The 20,368-nt window shown below is 37.8% G+C and overlaps 3 protein-coding genes across 6 annotated transcripts in view; 1 reads left to right on the top strand and 2 right to left on the bottom strand.

Moving 5' to 3' along the window:
* Positions 1-103: 103 nt before the first annotated feature.
* Positions 104-4,481, bottom strand: LOC102675734 (transmembrane protein adipocyte-associated 1 homolog). Of its 3 annotated transcripts, none has more exons than XM_006617798.2 (8): positions 3,994-4,481; positions 3,292-3,495; positions 2,931-3,226; positions 2,652-2,848; positions 2,516-2,576; positions 2,261-2,447; positions 1,192-2,182; positions 104-314 (listed from the first exon to the last, which is right to left on the bottom strand). In XM_006617798.2, exons 2-8 carry the CDS (start codon positions 3,438-3,440, stop codon positions 159-161), a joined length of 2,037 nt encoding a protein of 678 aa, XP_006617861.2. In that variant the 5' UTR covers positions 3,441-3,495; positions 3,994-4,481; the 3' UTR covers positions 104-158. The 3 variants fall into 3 exon arrangements, with proteins under 3 accessions (XP_006617861.2, XP_006617863.1, XP_006617862.1); XM_006617800.2 differs by having other exon boundaries at positions 2,053-2,182; XM_006617799.2 differs by lacking the exons at positions 104-314; positions 3,994-4,481 and adding an exon at positions 3,594-3,920 and having other exon boundaries at positions 828-2,182.
* A 92-nt stretch (positions 4,482-4,573) lies between these two features.
* Positions 4,574-6,204, top strand: LOC102676055 (ufm1-specific protease 1). 2 transcript variants are annotated; one of them, XM_006617801.2, is made up of 3 exons: positions 4,574-4,971; positions 5,056-5,226; positions 5,826-6,204. In XM_006617801.2, exons 1-3 carry the CDS (start codon positions 4,837-4,839, stop codon positions 6,183-6,185), a joined length of 666 nt encoding a protein of 221 aa, XP_006617864.1. In that variant the 5' UTR covers positions 4,574-4,836; the 3' UTR covers positions 6,186-6,204. The 2 variants fall into 2 exon arrangements, with proteins under 2 accessions (XP_006617864.1, XP_006617865.1); XM_006617802.2 differs by having other exon boundaries at positions 4,784-4,971; positions 5,076-5,226.
* An 83-nt stretch (positions 6,205-6,287) lies between these two features.
* LOC102679379 (dynein heavy chain 10, axonemal) overlaps positions 6,288-20,368 on the bottom strand; it is a 39,587-nt gene continuing 25,506 nt past the window's right edge. The window contains exons 21-56 of the mRNA XM_031511491.1: positions 20,096-20,259; positions 19,674-20,021; positions 19,159-19,550; positions 18,949-19,086; positions 18,677-18,867; positions 18,414-18,589; positions 18,070-18,323; positions 17,448-17,975; positions 16,962-17,120; positions 16,644-16,907; positions 16,285-16,539; positions 14,729-14,999; positions 14,347-14,624; positions 13,992-14,256; positions 13,706-13,920; positions 13,458-13,646; positions 13,205-13,396; positions 12,615-13,069; positions 12,344-12,539; positions 12,045-12,261; positions 11,644-11,956; positions 11,268-11,562; positions 10,670-11,130; positions 10,267-10,544; positions 10,038-10,192; positions 9,190-9,942; positions 8,775-9,113; positions 8,494-8,695; positions 8,281-8,423; positions 8,039-8,200; positions 7,666-7,969; positions 7,354-7,565; positions 7,105-7,272; positions 6,858-7,037; positions 6,619-6,765; positions 6,288-6,534 (exon numbers count right to left, since the gene is read on the bottom strand). Coding sequence (XP_031367351.1) covers positions 6,388-6,534; positions 6,619-6,765; positions 6,858-7,037; positions 7,105-7,272; positions 7,354-7,565; positions 7,666-7,969; positions 8,039-8,200; positions 8,281-8,423; positions 8,494-8,695; positions 8,775-9,113; positions 9,190-9,942; positions 10,038-10,192; positions 10,267-10,544; positions 10,670-11,130; positions 11,268-11,562; positions 11,644-11,956; positions 12,045-12,261; positions 12,344-12,539; positions 12,615-13,069; positions 13,205-13,396; positions 13,458-13,646; positions 13,706-13,920; positions 13,992-14,256; positions 14,347-14,624; positions 14,729-14,999; positions 16,285-16,539; positions 16,644-16,907; positions 16,962-17,120; positions 17,448-17,975; positions 18,070-18,323; positions 18,414-18,589; positions 18,677-18,867; positions 18,949-19,086; positions 19,159-19,550; positions 19,674-20,021; positions 20,096-20,259 — 9,406 coding nt within the window. The 3' untranslated portion in view covers positions 6,288-6,387. The remainder of the gene's footprint in view (positions 6,535-6,618; positions 6,766-6,857; positions 7,038-7,104; positions 7,273-7,353; positions 7,566-7,665; positions 7,970-8,038; positions 8,201-8,280; positions 8,424-8,493; positions 8,696-8,774; positions 9,114-9,189; positions 9,943-10,037; positions 10,193-10,266; positions 10,545-10,669; positions 11,131-11,267; positions 11,563-11,643; positions 11,957-12,044; positions 12,262-12,343; positions 12,540-12,614; positions 13,070-13,204; positions 13,397-13,457; positions 13,647-13,705; positions 13,921-13,991; positions 14,257-14,346; positions 14,625-14,728; positions 15,000-16,284; positions 16,540-16,643; positions 16,908-16,961; positions 17,121-17,447; positions 17,976-18,069; positions 18,324-18,413; positions 18,590-18,676; positions 18,868-18,948; positions 19,087-19,158; positions 19,551-19,673; positions 20,022-20,095; positions 20,260-20,368) is intronic.

Below are 20,368 nucleotides of genomic sequence, written 5' to 3'. Positions count from 1 at the left end.
GGAAGAGAATCGAACGATTTCGAACACGTTTTCCAGTGGATTTCACGCGGTAATTTCACTTTCAATGAAATTGAACTCGAATGGTGAAATTGAACTTGATGAACGTTGAAATCCCATGCGAGTGACTGGTGAATCGAGCCACGCCAGATTCTGACGATTCACTGTTGTTGATAACCATTTGCCTGGGCTTGGCCTTCTTGACTGTCTATACTGTAACCGGTTATGCTATCCGGGCTCTGGAGAGACGCCGCGTAAAGTGGATTCACCGGTGTCGAATTTGTGTCGAATTGGGTCGAGTCATAGACACTGTGATTCTGTGAACAAAAGAACAATTCTCGTTGCACTTTTCGCATAAACGAGTGAGTAATAGAGTACGAGTAGAGTATATATATAAAATGTTTTTGATCAAACTTTTCTCGATTGTAAACACTTTTTGAGAGAGAGAGAGAGAGAGAGAGAGAGAGTGTGTGTGAGTGTGTGTCAAAGTTTAATTTAGATAACTCTATAAAAAAATTACGACGTTTCATTTCCAAGAATATTTTATCTCGTGCAAAGACCGTTAAAATTTCCACTACTACTTATAGCACACATACATTGTAAGGATTGTACACTTTCAAGCTGAATGCAAATAAATTCATATGTTCATATATAATTGTTTTTCTTCTTTCTCCTCTTCTTTATCTGAAAGTATTAAGAAAAAAAAAAAAAAAAAAAAAAAAAGCGAATGATAAGGTTCGGTGTGAAGGACATTGGTTGCAACACAAAACAAAAATGTTAGCGTTATTCCATTGCCACAAGTTAGTTATAAATAAATAAAACCAAGTGCATCGGCTACATTAATGAGTTTAATTAAATCTAGACATGCTGTATATATACAGATAATAATAAAGCATCTTGTGCGCTTCTCTATTTTACACTATGATACATCTATGATATAGTTATTTAACAAATATGCATTTCTCATTTTTAGTTTCTCCATCCTAATACGAGCTCTCACTTTATCCTAATCGATAAAAACGAATCGAAAGGTTAAAATTCTCTTATATACAACTACACTTAGTGACTTAGACTTTATAGATCAGTTATTAAAATGAATATTTACAACGATTCAGTCTGTGTATAAAATTTAGTGTCGGAGGGAGAAGGACTAGGATCTACTTCGATAGATTTCTCGTTTGACTGTACATTCACAGTCGGCGATGTGAGAGATAATAAATATTCGCTCAATCCACCTGACTCTTTTTTCTTCGTATCTTTCTTCTTCTGTTTTTTCAACATCTCTTCACTCGTTGAAGAAACAGGTTTGAACAACAATTGTTGCGTGACGTGTTGTAAAGCATCAGACGTGTCTTCTACGTCGATCTCCGACATTTCGGTATCGGTGTATTGCTTCAAAAAATTCGATTCTTTTTTTTCTATATTATGCGAAGCTTGGGCAATGATATCTTTCACGAAAGCCTCTTCGTTTGACGTGCTATATCTCATCTCGTTGGAACCGTTGGTACTGTTATCCAGAATCGATTGCAACGTATTCTCTAAAGGTGGAATATCGAATAATTGGCTGGGCACGTTTCCCTCTGATCGTTTTCGTTCGTGTATCAAGCTATTCTTTGTCGTTAAGGAAAACAAATTGGTATTGCTATCGTTCGAGCCGGGTTTATACAAGAAGCTACTAGCGGTGTTTGGCGAGAAAAGATTCGAGACGCTACTGGGTCCGCCATATTTAAATTGCGATGTAGAACTGCTCTTCCAGGCATTGTGAGTGAACTTCAGATCCAGCGTACTTTTTTTGTAATCGATAAAATTGTCGGATTTCGTTAACGGATAATTCTTGAAGTCGGAACTGCTCTTTTCTCCGCTCAGACGTCTTGTAAAACTTTTAATGCCAGACGTGGATTGATATAAAGGGGTTGGAGATTCATAGGTGTGTCCGCTACCATTTTTAGAATCTTTGGTGGATGTTAAGGAGTGCAGAGAGGTTTTATGCTTTGAGGGGGATGATTTTAACGCTTGTGAATCGTATAAGGGCATGTGAATAGATGGAGTATGGACCTGATAAATATAATCGCTGTCGGTTTTTAACGAGGAGAAACTCTGTTGATGAGGCAGCGACACCGTGTCTTCGTCCATTGCATCGTCCACTTGGGCCTTGTATGAGAACATTATCGAAGGTTGTGAAACCCTGTAACAAAATTTTAATTGTCTGTCCTTGTACGTAAATTTCAAGGATATTCGATTGTTTCTGGACTTGATAGCTTACCCAAAGAATTCGGACAGGAATGTATGATAAACCAAAGGTGTAAACAGGGTTAAATAAACCGCTGCGGTAAAATCCACGACACATAATCCTATGGGATTTTGCGTATAATTTAAGAAGCCTGCTCCGATTGATTGTACTAAGTCTAGCATGGCTAATGTACCGGTGTAAACGTAAAAACTTTTTCTTGCTGTAACAAAAGATAGCGTGTAAATTAATACAAAAAGCGTTAAATGTTGAACGAATTGATCAACTTACTTGGAAGGGTTAAACGGTCTCGTAACCGTGTCCATGGCAGTATTAATATAAAAAGATATATCTGTAACAAAATTATAATAAACACTAGAATTGCTTATAATCGACGTATAAAGGTATTTAATTATTTTAAATTTACCATTGTAAAAACAAGACTGCTGCAAAACCAAAACATCATACCCCCATGACCAAACACATAAAAATCTCTACTGGGAATATGGAATGTATCGTCTGGTATAACTAATTCCAAAGTTCCTTGAGTTATGGTAAAAGCCAATGCTATTAACGATGTAGCGAATAATACCCTACGAATACTTGAGCGACTATCCAAATGTCCTACAAATAAACAGTCATACATACATAGGAAATTTTTAATATGCAATTTTAAATAACAAAATCAACTTCAAAATCAACTCACCAAAAGCTAAACCAAATATAACCACGCTCATCTCTGTGGACAACAGAAAAAATCTCACTGTTACCCACAGTATTTTGTCTGCTTTACCACCAACAGTGGCTGCTGCATTTACAGTCATTGAAACAATACATCTTATTACTGAAATCACTACATTACAAATGACAAGTCCATAAAATGCTAAAAATATTGGACTACTCGTTGCTCGTAATTTAAGCCGTGCTCTATTAAATCTCACTGCGATAAATAAAAGAAACAAGAGATTTGGTATCAATATGACAATGTCCCATATTCGTACTCTGGAAAATAAAAGAATAAATTGGATCAGGAAATCTATACAAAGCATTGCAAAATCAATGTTTACCTTGAATCTTTGATTTCTTTGTATAAGATGAACTTGCAAAAGTGTTCTTCATCGTTCATCGGTGAACTAACATTAGGAATCATTGTACTGCTCAAATCATACGTGTGCAACCAACTTTCAGATACTTCTTCACGTACTGCACCATACATATTTCTCGTTTTGTTGTATACTTTATATTTAAATCATGTCTCAACTCATCTTTCACTGGTAAACAAACAAATAACGAAATATATCAGATAACGTAAATCAGATGATAATTTATTATTATTAATATTAATAATGTGAAAATGCAATACGCTTACGAAATTATACAATCCTTGTCCAATAAAAAGAAAAAAATATAAATTAAATTATCTATACCAATCAAACACTTAAACGAACTATTGCAAAGCATCATTCGCTAATTAAAGTGACATAATAAACATAACCTAAACTACTTGGCAGTATTCCCAAGTGATGACCTTCAAACCATTAGAAAGCAATGACCGATTCAGACAATGATATATAAACATTAAATCAGCTACGAACTTATTCCCGCGAAATAAACGCGAATTCTTATTATTTAATCGGTGAAAAATCGATAAATGGCAAAGCCTATTGTACACCTGTCAAATTGACACAACGATACTGTGATAAATCACGGGAAATTCTTCTAATTGGTTCATGCTAATTAAATAAACGGGCACAATTTATGCGACTTACCCATTAGGTGTACCTATAAAATCACCGATCTCATCTTCTTCGTGCAAAAAAAATTGTAACTCGCCTTTTGATTCGCACCGTCTTCAACGTTTTGTTTGTTGCAAGTATTTCGCGCAGTACTTTTTTCCTTGATCGCCCAATTATACGTCGGTTCGCCTTATTCGTGCACGTTCGTCGTTCGAATCAATTGTCATTTTGCTATGAGATTCCAGTATCCATTCTGTCGATCAGCTTCACGTTGATCGGTCTGTTCCTTTCTTTTTTTCGCTCACAAAAACGCCACACCGAGCCACCAAAGAGCGTATACTTGATAACCAGTAAGATGAACGCGTAACGAAGTGCGCGTGACTGCGTATTACGTACTTTACCGTTTGTATCAAATATCCGATTGCACGACGAAAACGACGAACCAACGAAAAAACGTGTTTGCAGGTGACGCCACAATTTATCGCCTATCATAAAGGCTACACTGTATCTTCTACACAGGAAATAACGACTTTCCAACTATACAGTTGCTTAGATTATGAAAGGTTTCTTCGCTTGGCAGACGCTTTCACTGAATCATTACATATTACAACGATGACGATGTGCGAGCCAATTAGATAGGTTAGGTGTTGAGAGAAAAATACACGGAATGGCCGCGAATCGCTGTTAAACCGGGAAATACGAAGCTTCGCGCTCTATTTGCTATTACGTACGAACCTACGCTCTGTTTAGACTTTTTCGAACAGACACGATTACGAAAGACGTGAAAGTAAGTAGATTGGTTTTTTTCGTGGTTCGGCGAGTGAAAAGGAACGGGTATTATACGGATGTTGTTCGATAATTTTTATTGAATAAACAATGACTGTCAATTATTCAAGCGATCTGTTGAGAAATGTTCATCAGAATATTCTTTTACCGGAAATTGGCCAAAGTTTCTTGGTTAAAGGAGATTACGAATATTGGCATTATTGTTGCGATGGTTTTAACGATAAGGTGTGTAATGGTTGTCATTTTGTTAGATTAATTTTGTATAGAAAAAAGAAAAAAAAGAGAAAAAAGATGAAATGTTGAATTTAGGGTTGGGGTTGTGGATATAGGACATTACAAACAATATGTTCGTGGATTATCAAGAACGGGAACTTGGAACAATCTGTTCCAAGTATCAGACGTATACAGGAAGTGCTCGTCACGCTGAATGACAAGGAACAACCATTTATTGGATCGAGGGAATGGATAGGTAGTTTCGAAGTAAGTCTATTTTCTGAATAAATATTAATGTTCTGTTGTATAATTAAATTATTATTATTATATAGTGATTTATAACCTAAAACTTGTTACTTATCAATTTACTAATACTAATTAACAAATTACATATTATCACGCAAGAAAGTTTTACCGAATACTTTAAAGCAATAAATATTTTTATATTGGATTAAAATATTTTATATAAAAATAATGAAAGAATAAAATTTATTTACCCGAACTATATATATATATATATTTATCGATTATGCGTATATTTGATTTATCATTTTTATTTATAGAAATTAATTAAAAAAATAATAAATATTTCTTATCATTATATTTTTCATCGTTTCACGAAATTCGTTTACACGAATTTTTCTCTTTTTTTTTTTTACTAGTAGTCAATTTCTGATATACTTATAATATATTATAACATTGAAAATCATTAATTTCTATAAAGTTTATTTTCAACGCTCTAATCAAAACAGCGATAACCCAAGAATGTTAAACATTCGTGATATGCTCATTGATACAAACAATGAATACTCTTCTGTGAAATACGATAGAAGCAAACAAATTGATTCGAAGTATGAATTCCGTAGGTATGCCTCGTGTTGAATCATTTATACGACATTCTCAGTAAAATTGTGCATGTTCCAAATGGTAAAGCTTTGCGGGACCATATTCCTACCATCAAGAAACATTTTGAGGAATTTGGTAGTCCAATCATGATGGGCGGAGACAAAGATTGTTCCAGCAAATGCGTTTTAGGAGTCCATGAAGGATCCAACAATACATATTTTTTAATCTTAGATCCACATTTTATCGGCAGAGCACGAACGACTGAACAGTTGAAAAATTATCATTGGATAAAATGGCAAAATTTGAATAATTTTATCGACAGTTCTTTTTACAATCTATGTTTGCCTCAAATTAAGTTTATAAGTAGAAATAATAAATAATCTTTAAACATATATATTATATATGTATATATTTTCTGTTGTATATGAAATTGGATAAATATAATACAATGAGAGATATTTTTAGAAAGATTTTTTTAATATATTATTATTAGAAGGATGTCTACTGTACATGACGTCTTTATATTGTTTTCATTGTAAAAAAAAGAAAAAGTAATTAATATCACTGTAATCCTAATTGCGATTAATCGGTATTTAATATTAAACAAACTCCTTGCAACACCCAATGAGAGATGTGTTCCGCCGTAGCGAGATTTGCTTCAAAAACCAAACCTACTCCCATAGCATTTCTTCTATTAGATGTGGTATATACCGGCGTTCTAAAAGTATTCTGTAATTCATAAAATCGTACGTATTAATTAATCTAAACAGTTTTGATCGATCATATTCGAATTGATTAAAATTAATTCATTGCCTGAAGCCTGAGTCTATGAGCCTCGATTGGAATGACGATTAATATCGGTAATTCTTCTATCAAGATTTTCGGGAGCGATCTTTTCAGACATTGTTCATTTATATCCCATCTGGCTCCTTCCAAATATAATCCACTCACATAACAACCCTGTATTATTTAATTAGGAATTATTTATAAAATGACAAAAAAAATCAGCGTAAATTATCTTTTTTTTAATCAAATTAATAAATTTGCATTACCTGATCAGGTTTATCTTCTACGTATTCGGGTTTGGTGTATCTCGACACTGCCGTATAGATGAGAGATCGATCCAAAGACCAATTGTTTCTGTGGCAGGCCATTTGCACAAGAGCTGCCAAGTAAGTTTCTGGGATGTGCAGGCCAGATAACCAGAGAACTATGGGTTCGCCCGTAGTAGCCTAGTAATATTAAAAAAAAAAAAAAAAGAAGAAAATTCGAATCATGAATTCTAAGTTAACATCTTACCCAACTATTGTATTGGTGTATCCTCTTCTCAAAGTGTTCTATCCATCCAGCCAATGTTTTCTTTGTATCTGGTGCTAGCATGGCCCATTGACTTGGTAATACACCGTTATATAACGCTGTGGCTATACTTTCAAGAGTCATATCCATTCCGATTTCTCCAGCGATAGCCTAACAATGTGTATAAATATTCGATTAAAGTATTTGAAAAGTATTATACGAATAAAGGAGTATGTTTTCATCGATACATACTTTTCTCAATTGAATCAATGATCTTTTCATCATTCTGATCAATTTATTAAATCTCTCCAATTCTTGAAGAAGAACGATCGAGGTTGGCATTACGATTGGTCCAAAACTTTTTCTCACTTTATTAATGTCATACTCGACAGGAATTTTATCCAATATATCTTTCGCAAGATTATCGATAAATTCGTCTTTGCTTATTCCAGTCGGGCTAATTTCTAAATAAAGGAATAATTTGATTCTTAATTTAAATAGACAAACTTATCATTTCGAATCGATTATCGAGATCTCATTACGAAGAGTAAGTTTATTACTTACCAGCTTGGGGCTGTAATTCTATAAGATTGATCCACATTTCTTTCGCAGCATGAGTGAAATAACCAATTTCGGCATTTGGATGCAATCCAAACACGTCCGGAGTATTGACAAGTGGTAATTGATCGATGAACTCGAGATAATCATCACGATCCCCTTCTGGTGGTATCACGTAATCGAATTCTTCGTCCACATAAAAGTGGAAGGGTTGAAAGCTATCGAAAAGGAAGTCTCCAAAATATTCATCCATATAAGTCTCGGATACTCGACGATCGTAGCAATCTATCACTCGTCCACCGTACATTACCTACGTTATTATTTCGTGAAAATTTCAATTTTTCAAGTTAGAATTTGGGAGCAAAAGTTATTTACGTACTTCACCGATCAAATACTTTAAGCTGTTCCAAGGAAGTTTACTATCATTCGTTTGAATCGCTTTGGTTAAATATGTATCCAGAATAATGGTGCACACGTTGAAATCCGACTCATTGAAATCGTAATTTATGTTCCAGCCAATCTTGTCATACCTTCTCCTCTCCTAATTGATCATGATTTTAAAAACGATGAATTCATCGTAATATATAATATACTTTAATATAAATTAATAGTTTAACTCACTTGAACGACCGCGTGATAGAAAGCCAACACGTAAATTAAATGTTTGTAAGCAGGATGAGTGCAACTTTCCAGCACTTGTGGTCTCATTTTTAGATAGGTACTTTCAAGATTCAACTTCAATCCACTGGGTGGTTCCGTGACCACTAAGTTGAAAATTTTGTTTAAAATTCTTTCATTCAGAGGAAATTGCAAGCAACTTGTTCCTATCTGTACCTTTCAAAGATTGTTGCAATATTCCAATAGGAAAATTGGGAGTTGGATCGGTAGTGAGCCACAAACGAAAATCTGGATGAGGCTTTCCAATGTTCTCCAACAATTTTTCCAATTCTTTGGTGAAACTCAAGAGTAGATGGCAATTTTGCAACATGAGCCATTGTCCTCTAGCCACAGCACCCTCTAGCAACTCTTTTGCGGTCTGAAAAGTAAACAATATCGCGTTACAAATCTCTTCTTCTCACCTTATTACAAATAATTTGATCAGGATGACGATATACAATTTCCTGGCCCTGGCCAAGGGATAAATATTTAAATCTTCCACCGCCACAGCCGTATTTGTCAGCCAATTTCATTAGTTCCGAGGTTGGATCGGATCCAGGGCTTAGGATGAAAACGATAGGCATCGTGGGTGTGCTCTGTTCGAAGATTAATTCAAAACTAATGTGCGGAGGGGTGATGTATTCTTCTCCCATGATCTCGGTAATGTAATTGACGATGCTTCGATAAACTCGATCGACGCGAAAACATCTCATCAACATGAGCTTCTCGAAAGGAGTTAACTTTTTGGAATAATCTAGGGGAAATTCCACGGATTCCGGGGAATCCATATCGTACCACTGAAAGATTAAACATTTATTTTTTATGGGAACTAATGCGAACTATTCGAAGTTAGAATACTTGATTTTCACTTACTGTTTGCCATTCATCCACATGCGTACCGAGTTCATCCGCGATATTTCCAAATTTTTCCGAGAAATCGGTACTCAGTTTCAACAAATCCGCCCATCCAGACGCTGGCAACCATTCCGTAGGATTAACCTTAGGCGCCTTCTCCAAACTGATACATCCTTTGATGAAAAATTCTAATTGCTGTTGGGTCACGTTTTTTATACTTTGTTCCAACTTTGTGCAAATTTGGAACGAGAATAGTAATTTATGCTTCTCGAAGATTCCCGTGCATCCGTAATCGTAAACATTTTTCGTCAACATTGGGATGATATTCTGCAGCCGGCGTTGCAACGTAGGATCCGGAAGTGCTTTCCTCAATGAATAAATAAACACCTCCACGTAACTGATCAAAGAGTATTGATACATAGAGTTAACCGTGGCCATATCCGCCAGAACAAAGAAGAGTATCGCTCCTCTTTGAGCTACCGATCGATAACCATCTCGAAGCTTGTTCACGTCAATGGCTGTAACTTCGGCGAGATACAATTTTCTCATCACGTCTTCGGCGCTGGCTTTAGTATTTTCCAAAGTTTCGATCAGCTCGATATTATCCAGCATGTTTCCTTTGTTCGTTGCTATTTCCAGAAGTAAACTGTCTTCCAATTGCTGAAGAAGATTCTTGTTCTCGCTGGTCTCGGCGATCAGAGATTCGCGTTGCTCCTCGATGTCTGGCCTCTCTGTTCGAACGACCACCGACAATAATTGGTCTTCCAAGCCCTATAATTTTTTAATTCGATTTTTTTATTCGATTCATGTTTTTTTTTTATTTTTGAACGGATAAAACAATTTGAGAAGAAAATTGGAGAACGAACCCCTAACGTCACCATGTAATTGATCACTGTGGCCTTGGAGTATACCGCAGGATCGAATATAGGATTCGACATCTTGGTGGTAAGGTACATTCGAAATCTCGGGTCGTAATCTACTTCTTTATCACCGAGAAGGATGAACGATCTACCTCCTACAGCTGTGATTAAAATTTTATTAATCATCATCTCTATTTATTAAGACAAAATTAAAGAATATAAGATATAAAGGTACTCTGTATGTTCTTGGATAGGACGTTATCCAACACGGGATCGATCTCATCGACGTCCTGGAAGAGAACCGGTAGACCATATTTTATCGCCAGTTCCACCTGTTTCAAGAAATCTGGATCGGTAAACGATAGAATTTTCAAATGCTTGTGCTCCTTCTTTTTGATCCAATTCAGAGCTTGTTGCTGAGGATCGATGCAAACGGGGAATCTCGATGCTCTCAAAGTCAGAATTCCGTTTTGTACAGATAGCTCGTCCGGTGGTAGACCCTCGGATGTCCATCTTGAACAAATTTTTGCTTCTTTAGAATTTTTTATTTTATATTTTATTGTATATAGAATTCGTGACATTTTTCTCAATTTTTCTCGATTAAGAGAAAACGAATAAGGAATAAATAAATATCTTACTTGCTGATTTCAACGTCGTTAGTCAGTTCAGTTTGAATCTTGTAGGTATCCATGAAAGGGATTTCCTTAGTCACTATACTCTCCCACCAATCCTCGTATACCATGTGATTTCTGTACTCGTACGAGAATGGACCGCAATAAGCGAGAAATCCAGCGGAGAGAAGACAATTTCCAATGATCTTCTCTATCTGAATTTTCAAGTTCTCCAAATCTTTTTTCCATCGCTCGTTTTCGGAGGACAATCCGCTGATCAACTTATCGGCGGCTATCAAACGTCTCTGAAGCAGATCAGTCTCCTCCTGCAACTTTTGCCTTTCCTCCATAGCTTTCTCGTATTTCGCGTTTAAGTCTGTGATGGTTTTTTCCAGCCTCCGTAATTCTCGTTCCTCCTTTTCCAAAGCCTTTCGAGCCCGTTCCGATTCGGCCTCCAATTCCTTAACTCGGTCTATCTTTGGTTTAACCTTAAGCAAGAGAATATGGAAGCGTCAAAGCGAAATATTTTATAATAATCGGGGAAACATTATATATGTATTAGAAATACATATATAATAAAACATAATAAAGCAACGATCAAGGAGGCTCAGATTAAAGAAGATACCTCTCTGAAAACGGCACAGTAATCCAGCACAGCAAGTACGAATCTGTACAAGCCGTATCCTGCTTTGCTGATGTATTGCATCTGATCCAATTTCGTGGTCTTCTTCAGATGCGCTTTGACAGCTTGCTGCTGCTTCAAAGTGATCTTGTCGCAATTCATCTCTTGCAATTGTCTTAGAAACGCTGGATCGCTCATCATTCCTTTTGCACTCTTCCAAGAGATTTCTTTCACGCCTCGTAGTATCGCCACGCATTCTGAGACGATTTGTACGGGTTCAGGCGGCGTTGCAAACGACCTAGATCACGTTGTCATTTATTTAAATTCTTTGATAAATAATTCATAAAAGAAACGAAAGAAGGAAAGGAAAGTAACAGACCTTATTTCGGTGATGTCCGCTTTATCCAGTTCTCCAAGAGCCAATCGAGCCGCGTCCAGAGCAGGTTGCGCTTCGGCCAACGCCTCTTTGGCTTCCGTCTCTTCCTTGTTAATGATCTTCCTCTGTACTTCTATCGCCTGCCTCTCCTTCTCGCTGAACTGCTTTTTCTCCATCGCGATATCCGTACTTTCTCCTATAGAGGCCAACAATTGCTCGCAATTCCTCGTCTGGTCGGCTACTTTTACTCTTTGCACGGCTAGAATCTCGTTTAACTCGTTCAAAGTCATCGAAGCCTCGGCGATCTTTTGCAGACCTTTAAAAGTTCGTTTGGAAAAAACGCGATTCTTTTTCTTTTTTTTTTTTTTCATCCTTTGAGTCCCTCTTTCCTTTTTTCTACCAACCTCCGGAAAGTCGATTGCATTGCGAATTTATGTAATTCTTCGTTTCCACCAAAAGATGTAGAAAGACATTTATAAAGTCCAGGTAATGTTTAGGCGTCACGTAGTTTCTTCGCCGCAATTTTAATTGAAAATCTATCGTGTAGTCTATGACGGATCTATGGGTGAGCACCATGTGTTCCACTATAACATCTCTGAAACTTTCCGGTATGTTTGGATTCTGAAACGAATACGAAGGTAATCAGATAACGAACAAATAATAAAATAAATAATCTGAATAAATCGAATCGAGAGATAATTACATCGCTAAGAGTGACATTAGCCACGGAAACTAATGCTTGTTCGGGCCAAGGGAACATCCAGTCTATGGTAGTACTGCTAACCAGACCCGGATAACTTCTACACCTTGTCCTTAACAAATCTCCCGATGGACTCATCGAAAGTGCTATTCGTAAATTTTGAAGGCTCGTTTTCACGAAATACAACCATACATTTTCTCTGAAAGATGATATAATTCTTCGTTATCGAACGAATATCGACGTGAAAATTCGAGATTAAAAATTCGAGTCGAACTTGGTGACGCCAAAACCAGCCTCTACCGCTTGATTCCTGCAAGAATGAACTATTTCGTCCTTCTCCTCGTCTGTGAACAAAGCCGGTACCACTCCAGTCAGCAACATGTTGTTTACCAGCTCCAAGAAACTTTCATCGATGATGTGAGCGGCGGTGAATAAAAACACGATCTTTTTGTTATCCACGCCGACCATGTTGTACAAACTCTTCATGTCCTCGCGAAACGCGGGCTCGTTGTAGCCTCGAGCGAGGCTAATTTGAAATGTTCGAAAGCCTGCTGCGTACGCTGCCAATTTGATCACCGACTTCTTCCCGCTTCCGCCTATACCGATCACCAGAACGTGGCCTTTGTGCATCCTGAGGGCACGATGTATCCTTGTCAGATGTTCGAGCGCGTCGTTGAAAAGGACCATGTGCAATTTGCTCACGTTTCTTTCATTGTAATCCTCGTAAATCTGAAAAGCGTATTTCGTTTCTTTTTATTTGTATATATTATATTAATATGTTATATATATTTTATATTAATATATCATATTAATTTGGCCCGATGTTCAAATATCGGGAGAAAAAAAAACGCGTGAATCACGAACCTCCAAGAACAAACTGTAGACAGCCTCATAATCCAACAGATCTTCGTAAAATCTTGGCTCGTCCTCGTTAATCGCGTTTCGAAAATCACCGAACAGCAACGGATCCCTCATCACATATTCTATCACTTTACGATCCTCTTCCCAATATTCTTCGACCTTTTTCTGTATATAATCGGTTACGATTTTCGTATCCTGTAATCAGAAAATTATAAATAAAGATGTAAATTTTCGTGTTTATCTTTTCGATACTTGCGTTTTCGTTTATCAAACGATCGCATATAATTCTGATGAACTCGTTTCTCCAAAGTCTAACGATCTGTTTCACCGTTGGCAAATAATCGGGATGGGATTGAAGAACACCCGCCATGATTCTCGACAAATCTCGCATATTGAAAATATAATGGAATCTGTTCGGTGTTGGTAATAATTCAGCCAAAACTATCTGGAAGAGAATCGTTATACGAATCGAATCTTAAGTTTTAAGAAGAAATCGAAAAATACCTTATAAAGTTGCAAAGTAATTTGCACTAAAGTTGACGCGATTTCTTGCACCTCCTCTGAAAATATTTGCAAATGTCCGACCAGAATACTCGTGTAGATGTAATCGAGGGTCTCATCCGCGGGAAATACGACATTGTAGATGGAGAACATAGAGATGAATCTTGGATCCACTTCGTTCCTTCCTCCACCCGGTTTTCCCATTGCTGCCAAATAACCTGTTGTCGCGAAAAATAATTATTTCGAGTATTCGAAGAATCGATTGATCTTGATCTAGAATCGAACTTACACATATCTTTCATGTACATCATGGAAAGATCCTTTCCACGATCGTAAAAGCCACCTTTCTCGAATAAGAATTTGAGAAAAGCGATTGGTTGTTGGGTACCATAAGTGTCCACCAATGGCATGTTCATGTCGTCGATAAAGATCAACAATTTTTTACCAGGAGGTGGCCCGTAAGTTTCTCTCGTTCTTTTCTCCACGGCAGCCTCTATGTTTCTTTGCACGTCCATCGAGGTCGTTCTCGACGAGAAATTTATCATGAGTTGATTCTGATCGAATTACATCGTGAAAAATTGAAACATACTCGTATAATAAATTTAATATTAAATTGTTGATAATTAAGAAATTTGGAAATTTACGTATTTTTCAGAGCTCAAGTGTCGAAGAAACTCGAGAATGATAGCAGTCTTCGAGGTACCAGTCTCTCCGACCAAAAGTGCTGGTCGTTCTCGTTCGTTCATTATTTGAACGAACCACGTAGTTCTCAAAGTGTCCATAGTAGGAACTAGGATGTCGGAAAAATGTTTCTTCCTGTCGTGTACATATTCGGGAACCATTAACTTCCATGGGACCCAGATATTTTGTTTCAAGTCCAAAAAGTAATCGTACAACAATTTATTCGTCACGGGAATGTATCCTGTGTCGAATTATTCATCTTCGAATTTATATCAAGTTTTCCTTCATTTTACGCATCGATCAATAATTTTTTTCACTTTATTATTTTTATCTTTATCAACTTACGCACACTAGCTGGTTTTTCAATGGTGTCCTGGACAAGCATGAAACCGCAAGTTTTCTTTACATAATCGTCGAACTCGGATCTATTTTCTACGACCAGGGAGGCTCCCAAGGACCAGTACAAGGCTTGAATGTACATTGCTTCGAAACATTCCTCTCTAGTGTATTGTGGTTCTATTTTTACTTCTTCCTCTTCATCGATTTTGAGAAGAGAGGCCAATTCAATATCCAAAGTCACGAGAAGGGCATCGAACACATAGCAAAGTTGCACTACCTAAATGAACAAGCAACTCTTTCTCGTTTATATAATTATATAATAAATATGATTTCTTGTTCGATCTTTCGTGCCATTGAAACCCGTTTCTAGTCAAAATTAAACGATAAAAATTCCTCTTTTATATTAGGTTGTATCATGTGAAATTTTAGAATAAATGACAATTAATTGCGACTTGTAAACGCTTAACCTATATTTCGCTTAGCATTTTTTGACGTTATCCTCTTATATTTCCTTTGTGCAATAAATTCTTTTTTGTGTTAATTTTACTATTTTGAAAAGTGAACAATATGGTGTTATCGAACGAATTTAGAATTCTTGTTTATGAGTTTAAGTTAGCCACAATGGAATTGAAGTATATTAAATATTAGGTTAGCTTTCGGAGAAAATTTTATCAATGAGAGGACCATTTGTTTGATGATGGTTTCAAAAATTTAGATCTGGAAATGAAATAGATCGAAATCTAAAAATAAATCAAAGTGAAGTTAATCCATAAACAAATCAGAGTTGGAAATATCTTCAATATTCAGTTTTCAGATATTTGAGTGCAATGGGTAAAATGAAAAAATTGAAAAGGAAGATTAAAAGTTGCAAAAGTTTTGGAAATGTACTTATCGCATAAAGCTCGAAACAATGAAAGTCCATTTTTATATGAATAGAATTATAACCTGTAATGAGGATGCTAATGAAAATCCTAAACAAATGCCGAAATCATTATGGCCGAAAAAAGTATGGCAATCTGTAAAAGAAATAATTTATTATTCTTTTCTGAAACAAGGAGATACCAACAATAAGAAATAAAAACAGTATCCTACTGTCAAGAAATTGATTAAGAAACAAGTTGCATTCGATAGACATTTTTCTGTATGATAATGCTCGATCGCATCGCAAACTACAAAAATTAATTGAATCGAAATATGAAATCTTAATGCATCCACCATATTTACCAGATATTTCACCAATCAATTATCTTGTTTCGCCATTCACGGTTGTTTTTAAAAAATGAAATATTCGAGAAGCTTTAATCGCAACATTCGAAGAATTTCTTCACGCTAAAACCATAAAGTTATAAAAATGAAACATGTTAGTTAGAAAAACCTTAAATGGCTCATATTTTGATCGAATAAAGAGTTATAGTTTTGAAAATATATTGTTTTTCTTCCAACCAAAAATTTCACGTGATACAAGCTAATAAATCAGGAATAACCAGATTACGCAATTTTTTTTTTTAATAATCCCTATAAGAGTTGTCGAACTAATTAACGTACGAACGTCTAATCGATACCATGTTCAATCCGGTTTGCGGTATAATCATCTTAAGCGGTTTGAGCTGCTGCAATCCGAACATTCCATCTATAATGTAGGTAATCGCTCCATCCACGTATTTGTCGAACAACGCGGTCAACGTCTCCCGATCCGATTCGCTCTTACTACGTATCCATTTGTTCATGTAAGGGTGATAGCCCAGATTCTTCGGATCCACGTAGACCATACCTGCTCTCGACACAGTGGCCGGAGAGGCGTACTGCAGGTCGCCTACCTTTTGCCAAAAATAGTGAGTGAAAATAATCGTTCGATTTATCCAAAAAATTAAATCCAATGTATACGCGATATCCACGAAAAGAGAATTAAAAAGTGTATCACCTCGAACAATAGACTGCAATGGCCTAGCATTCTGATTCTCTCTTGGTTAGCCAGAGTGAGTAATTTATTGTCATCCATCACGGAATTCATATTCTCGATCCAGAGGGCGTCCACGTCACCGTCGAACAGAATGTATCTTCTCTCGTTCTTGCTCTTATCGTCCAACGGTTTGTTCACTTCTCGAAAAATTTTGCTCAACAGGCCGTCCGTCCAATCGCGCGTAGTCGGATCCAATACTCCGTACAACTCGTTCACGGTACACGCCTAATAGTAAAAAACAGATTATCGATTCGGTTTATCTTTTAATCGAAGGGATACCTTCGGGTTCAAGGTGTAGAGTTTGGTAGGCATGCCGAGTCGAGTTTGTGCTTTGCAAAGCGTTTCGATCACGACGGTTTTTCCGCCTCCTGTTGGCCCGATTACCATCGTCGAGTGCCTCGTCATCATTACTTCGTACAGTTGAATCACTTTATCGACCTGTTAAAATTGAAATATTATTATTAAGAATGAAAAACTGGAATAGTTCGAATTTCACATTTTCAATTTGATTTCAACGATTGTTCTTAATTAATCGAGAATTTCCATCCAATCCCAATTATATTTTTCCCGAAAATAATTATTGAAGAGAGAACCAAGATAGAAGGTTAGAGTTCGCAGATCGCAATCAGAAAATTCAATGAAAAACAATTACAATATTTGAATAAGGCAACTCTTTTTCGTGTAATAAGTCATCCGCTTCGAATTATTTTCTTCGAGATAAATTGATCGTTTTCGTGATAATAATTCCAAGATTAAGAATAATACCTGTTCGGGTAAGCGCATGTAACCTTGCTCTTCTATCACGTAATCAACGGCTTCATTAAAATCGGGATAATGAACCCTGGGACAGTCAAGCTCGGGGAACAGATCGGCTATTAATCCAAGGAAGAGTGGGACGTCGTCGAAGATGAATTTAGGAAGATTCATGTCTCGTAGCGCCCTCATCAGCACCAAATTCTCGGACAAGTCGCCGGAAGTTCTTTTCAAGTGGCCGGCCATATTGAGCACCGACTTGAGCGCCCTCAACCCGAAATCGTAGTGATTCTGCTTGCTCAGTTGCTCGCGTGCCAGTTTGTACAGGACTGTCATTTTCTTGGCCAAGACTTTGGCGGTCAAGAAGCCGGAGCTGAACAACTTGATCTGACAGATCAGCTCGTTATCCGGGATTATACACACCACGGGCCTGAACAACGCTTTCACGGATTCTGGAAGTTCCGTTCGACCCGCGTATCCCGGATTCATCGTGATGAATATGCCAACTTTCGAGTCGAGCGCTATATCGACGCCTTCGAACTGAGGTTTTTCGAGACATTAGAGACACGATACGATCTTTCTTTCTTCTTTTTATTTATTTTGTTGAATTTTTGTTTAGATCAGAGAGATTTACCGTGAATCTGGACGCTTTCGCTATCAAGGCGGATCGTATGGTCTGAAGTTGCGTGGAGATGACGGACAGCACCGATATATCGATGCGATTAAATTCATCGAAGCATCCCCATACACCACACTGCGCCAGGCCACCCAGCGTCTTTCCTATCGCCACGTAATCCATCCCTTCGCCGCAATTAGTCACGATGCACAGTAATCCCAAAGCTTTTGCCAAATCTTTCGTAGTCTCCGTTTTTCCCGTTCCAGCGGGACCTTTCGAGCAGAAGAGGAGAACGATATTTTTTTTTCTCGCTTTCGTCAAGGTATGCAGCGTCGAAAATATTTTTTAAAACGATGATATACCCGCGGGTGCGCCTCCCAAATGCATCGACAAGGCTTGAGTGATGGTCAAGTATATTCTATCCGTCAAAGGTGTGACCACGAGTCTTCCGTTCAATCCCATATACTCGTAACCGTATTCGAACACGCCCGTGCATTGATGTACCCAAACGTTGTCCACATCGCGAACCCAATAAAACCTTGACGAAAAAAGAAAAGAAAACGTTGTTTTATTAATTCGATTCGCAGGAAATCGAGCATCTGTTTAAGGAACAGGTTAGACGAACCGTAATTGACTCTCCCACTCGAACTCGGAAGGATCTATGATGCTGTCCCTGACAAAACCTTCCACGATGTCTCTCATGTGAACGTCGATCGTCAACACCATGTCGAATTTTTTCCTGTCGTTGTTCGTCAACGTGTCGGCGCCCATCAACGTCACCACCTCGTTCAACTGATTGTTCAGCTGTTTCAAATACTGGAAAACCAAGATCGTGAATCGAGATCGAGGGGAAGAGAAACGAAAGAACGAAAGGTAAGAAAGAAATAAATGTCTCACGTTTTTCATCGCCTGCATCTGTCCATGAGAAATTCTCACGAACACGTCCTCCACCTCGGCCGTCCACCATATTTGATTAGCGCACAGGACCATATTCCCTTGAAAGTCTAGCATCCATTCCGTTCTTGGTCTCCTCACCTACAAAGAGATAGAGAGAGAGAGAAAGAAAAACACCTTATTAACATCTCTTATTAAGTACTTCCTCCTCACCTTTCCGTAATTGAAGACTGCTTTCTTGGTGAGGAATCGATTCGACCTCTTCATCTCCTCCAACGCGAACACCATCCATTCCTCTATATTCCCTTCGGCCAACACCACGTTCCTAAACTCCATCACCTCCTCCTCGGCTGAAATCAACGCCGTCACTATCTCGCGCTCTGTCTCGCTCAACTCGAACCTGAATTTGTCCAAATTGTCGAACATCTTGCCCACGTGTTCTTGGATGGCGATCGGCACGCCGCTGCCGAGGATGTTCAACAACTCGTCGTCGCTGAGGAACGTGAATCGCGGGAACACTGCTCGTTTGCTGTTCAAGTAATCCGTCAACGATTTCTGACACTTGTCCAACGCGATTATCATCGACTCGAACTCCTCGTGTCGACCTGGCGACCAGAATCGATCCATCCACGCGTGTGTTTTCGAGGATGTGTTTTTTCGACGAGAATAATTTTTAATCTTTCCTCTCGAAATTTATTAGATTAGTGAATAGTGAAAGGTTTTACTACCTTTGATCATGCAACAGTCGAGCACGTTCAATCTCTTCGACGTGTCGGCCATGATCTTCTTGAATGATTTGTCGATGTCGTCGAACCTCTTCGCCTCCTCGGGCAATTGCATCCTTATGTCACCTCCGACGAAAATACCCTCGAGGTACAACCACCTCTTCTGCAATTGCAACCACAACTCGAGCACCTCGGAGATCGTGTGCATGATCGACTCCCATTTTTGCACGGTGTCGAGAAACGGGCCGATGAACTGGGATGCGGCCATCGCGTTAACGTTCATCATGTTGTCCTCCAAAATCTGATTCATCTCGTCCGTCGGACCCAGGATGAATCCACGATCCTCGATGCCTGGCGAGAAGGATCCTCGATTATATTTTTTTAATTTTTTGCAAATTTTTCGTCCCGTTATTCCGCGTTGTTACCCTTGTAATGTTTCACCACCGTGAATTCCAACATTTTCCACACGTCGGCCAGATCTTTCAAACCCTTCTCTATGGACAACTCCTTCACGGCGTTCATCACGATCTCCTTGGCTATTTCTTGGTATTTTCCCAACTCCATGGCGAACATGTTCTGCAGGGTGAACCTATCGATCGGAACGTCGATGTTTAAAAAAAAAAAGAAAGAAAAAAACGCGAATCCAGCGCGTTTTTTCGAATTCGAATCAGCGAGATCGAGAACTCACCCCTTTAACA

This window comes from Apis dorsata, unplaced genomic scaffold, assembly GCF_000469605.1.
Source record: "Apis dorsata unplaced genomic scaffold, Apis dorsata 1.3 scaffold_326, whole genome shotgun sequence".
Taxonomy (NCBI): domain Eukaryota; kingdom Metazoa; phylum Arthropoda; class Insecta; order Hymenoptera; family Apidae; genus Apis; species Apis dorsata.
The sequence above is the reverse complement of the archived record's forward strand: the minus strand, read 5'-3'. Positions and strand labels throughout refer to the sequence as shown.

Coding starts and splice junctions, on each gene's coding strand:
- LOC102676055 (XM_006617801.2), top strand. CDS start 4,837: ATGACTGTCAATTATTCAAGCGATCTGTTGAGAAATGTTCATCAGAAT. Junction 4,972..5,055: donor GCGATGGTTTTAACGATAAG/GTGTGTAATGGT, acceptor TGTTGAATTTAG/GGTTGGGGTTGTGGATATAG. Junction 5,227..5,825: donor AATGGATAGGTAGTTTCGAA/GTAAGTCTATTT, acceptor TGAATTCCGTAG/GTATGCCTCGTGTTGAATCA.
- LOC102675734 (XM_006617798.2), bottom strand. CDS start 3,440: ATGTATGGTGCAGTACGTGAAGAAGTATCTGAAAGTTGGTTGCACACG. Junction 3,227..3,291: donor AAAGAAATCAAAGATTCAAG/GTAAACATTGAT, acceptor TTTATTTTCCAG/AGTACGAATATGGGACATTG. Junction 2,448..2,515: donor AGACCGTTTAACCCTTCCAA/GTAAGTTGATCA, acceptor CTTTTGTTACAG/CAAGAAAAAGTTTTTACGTT.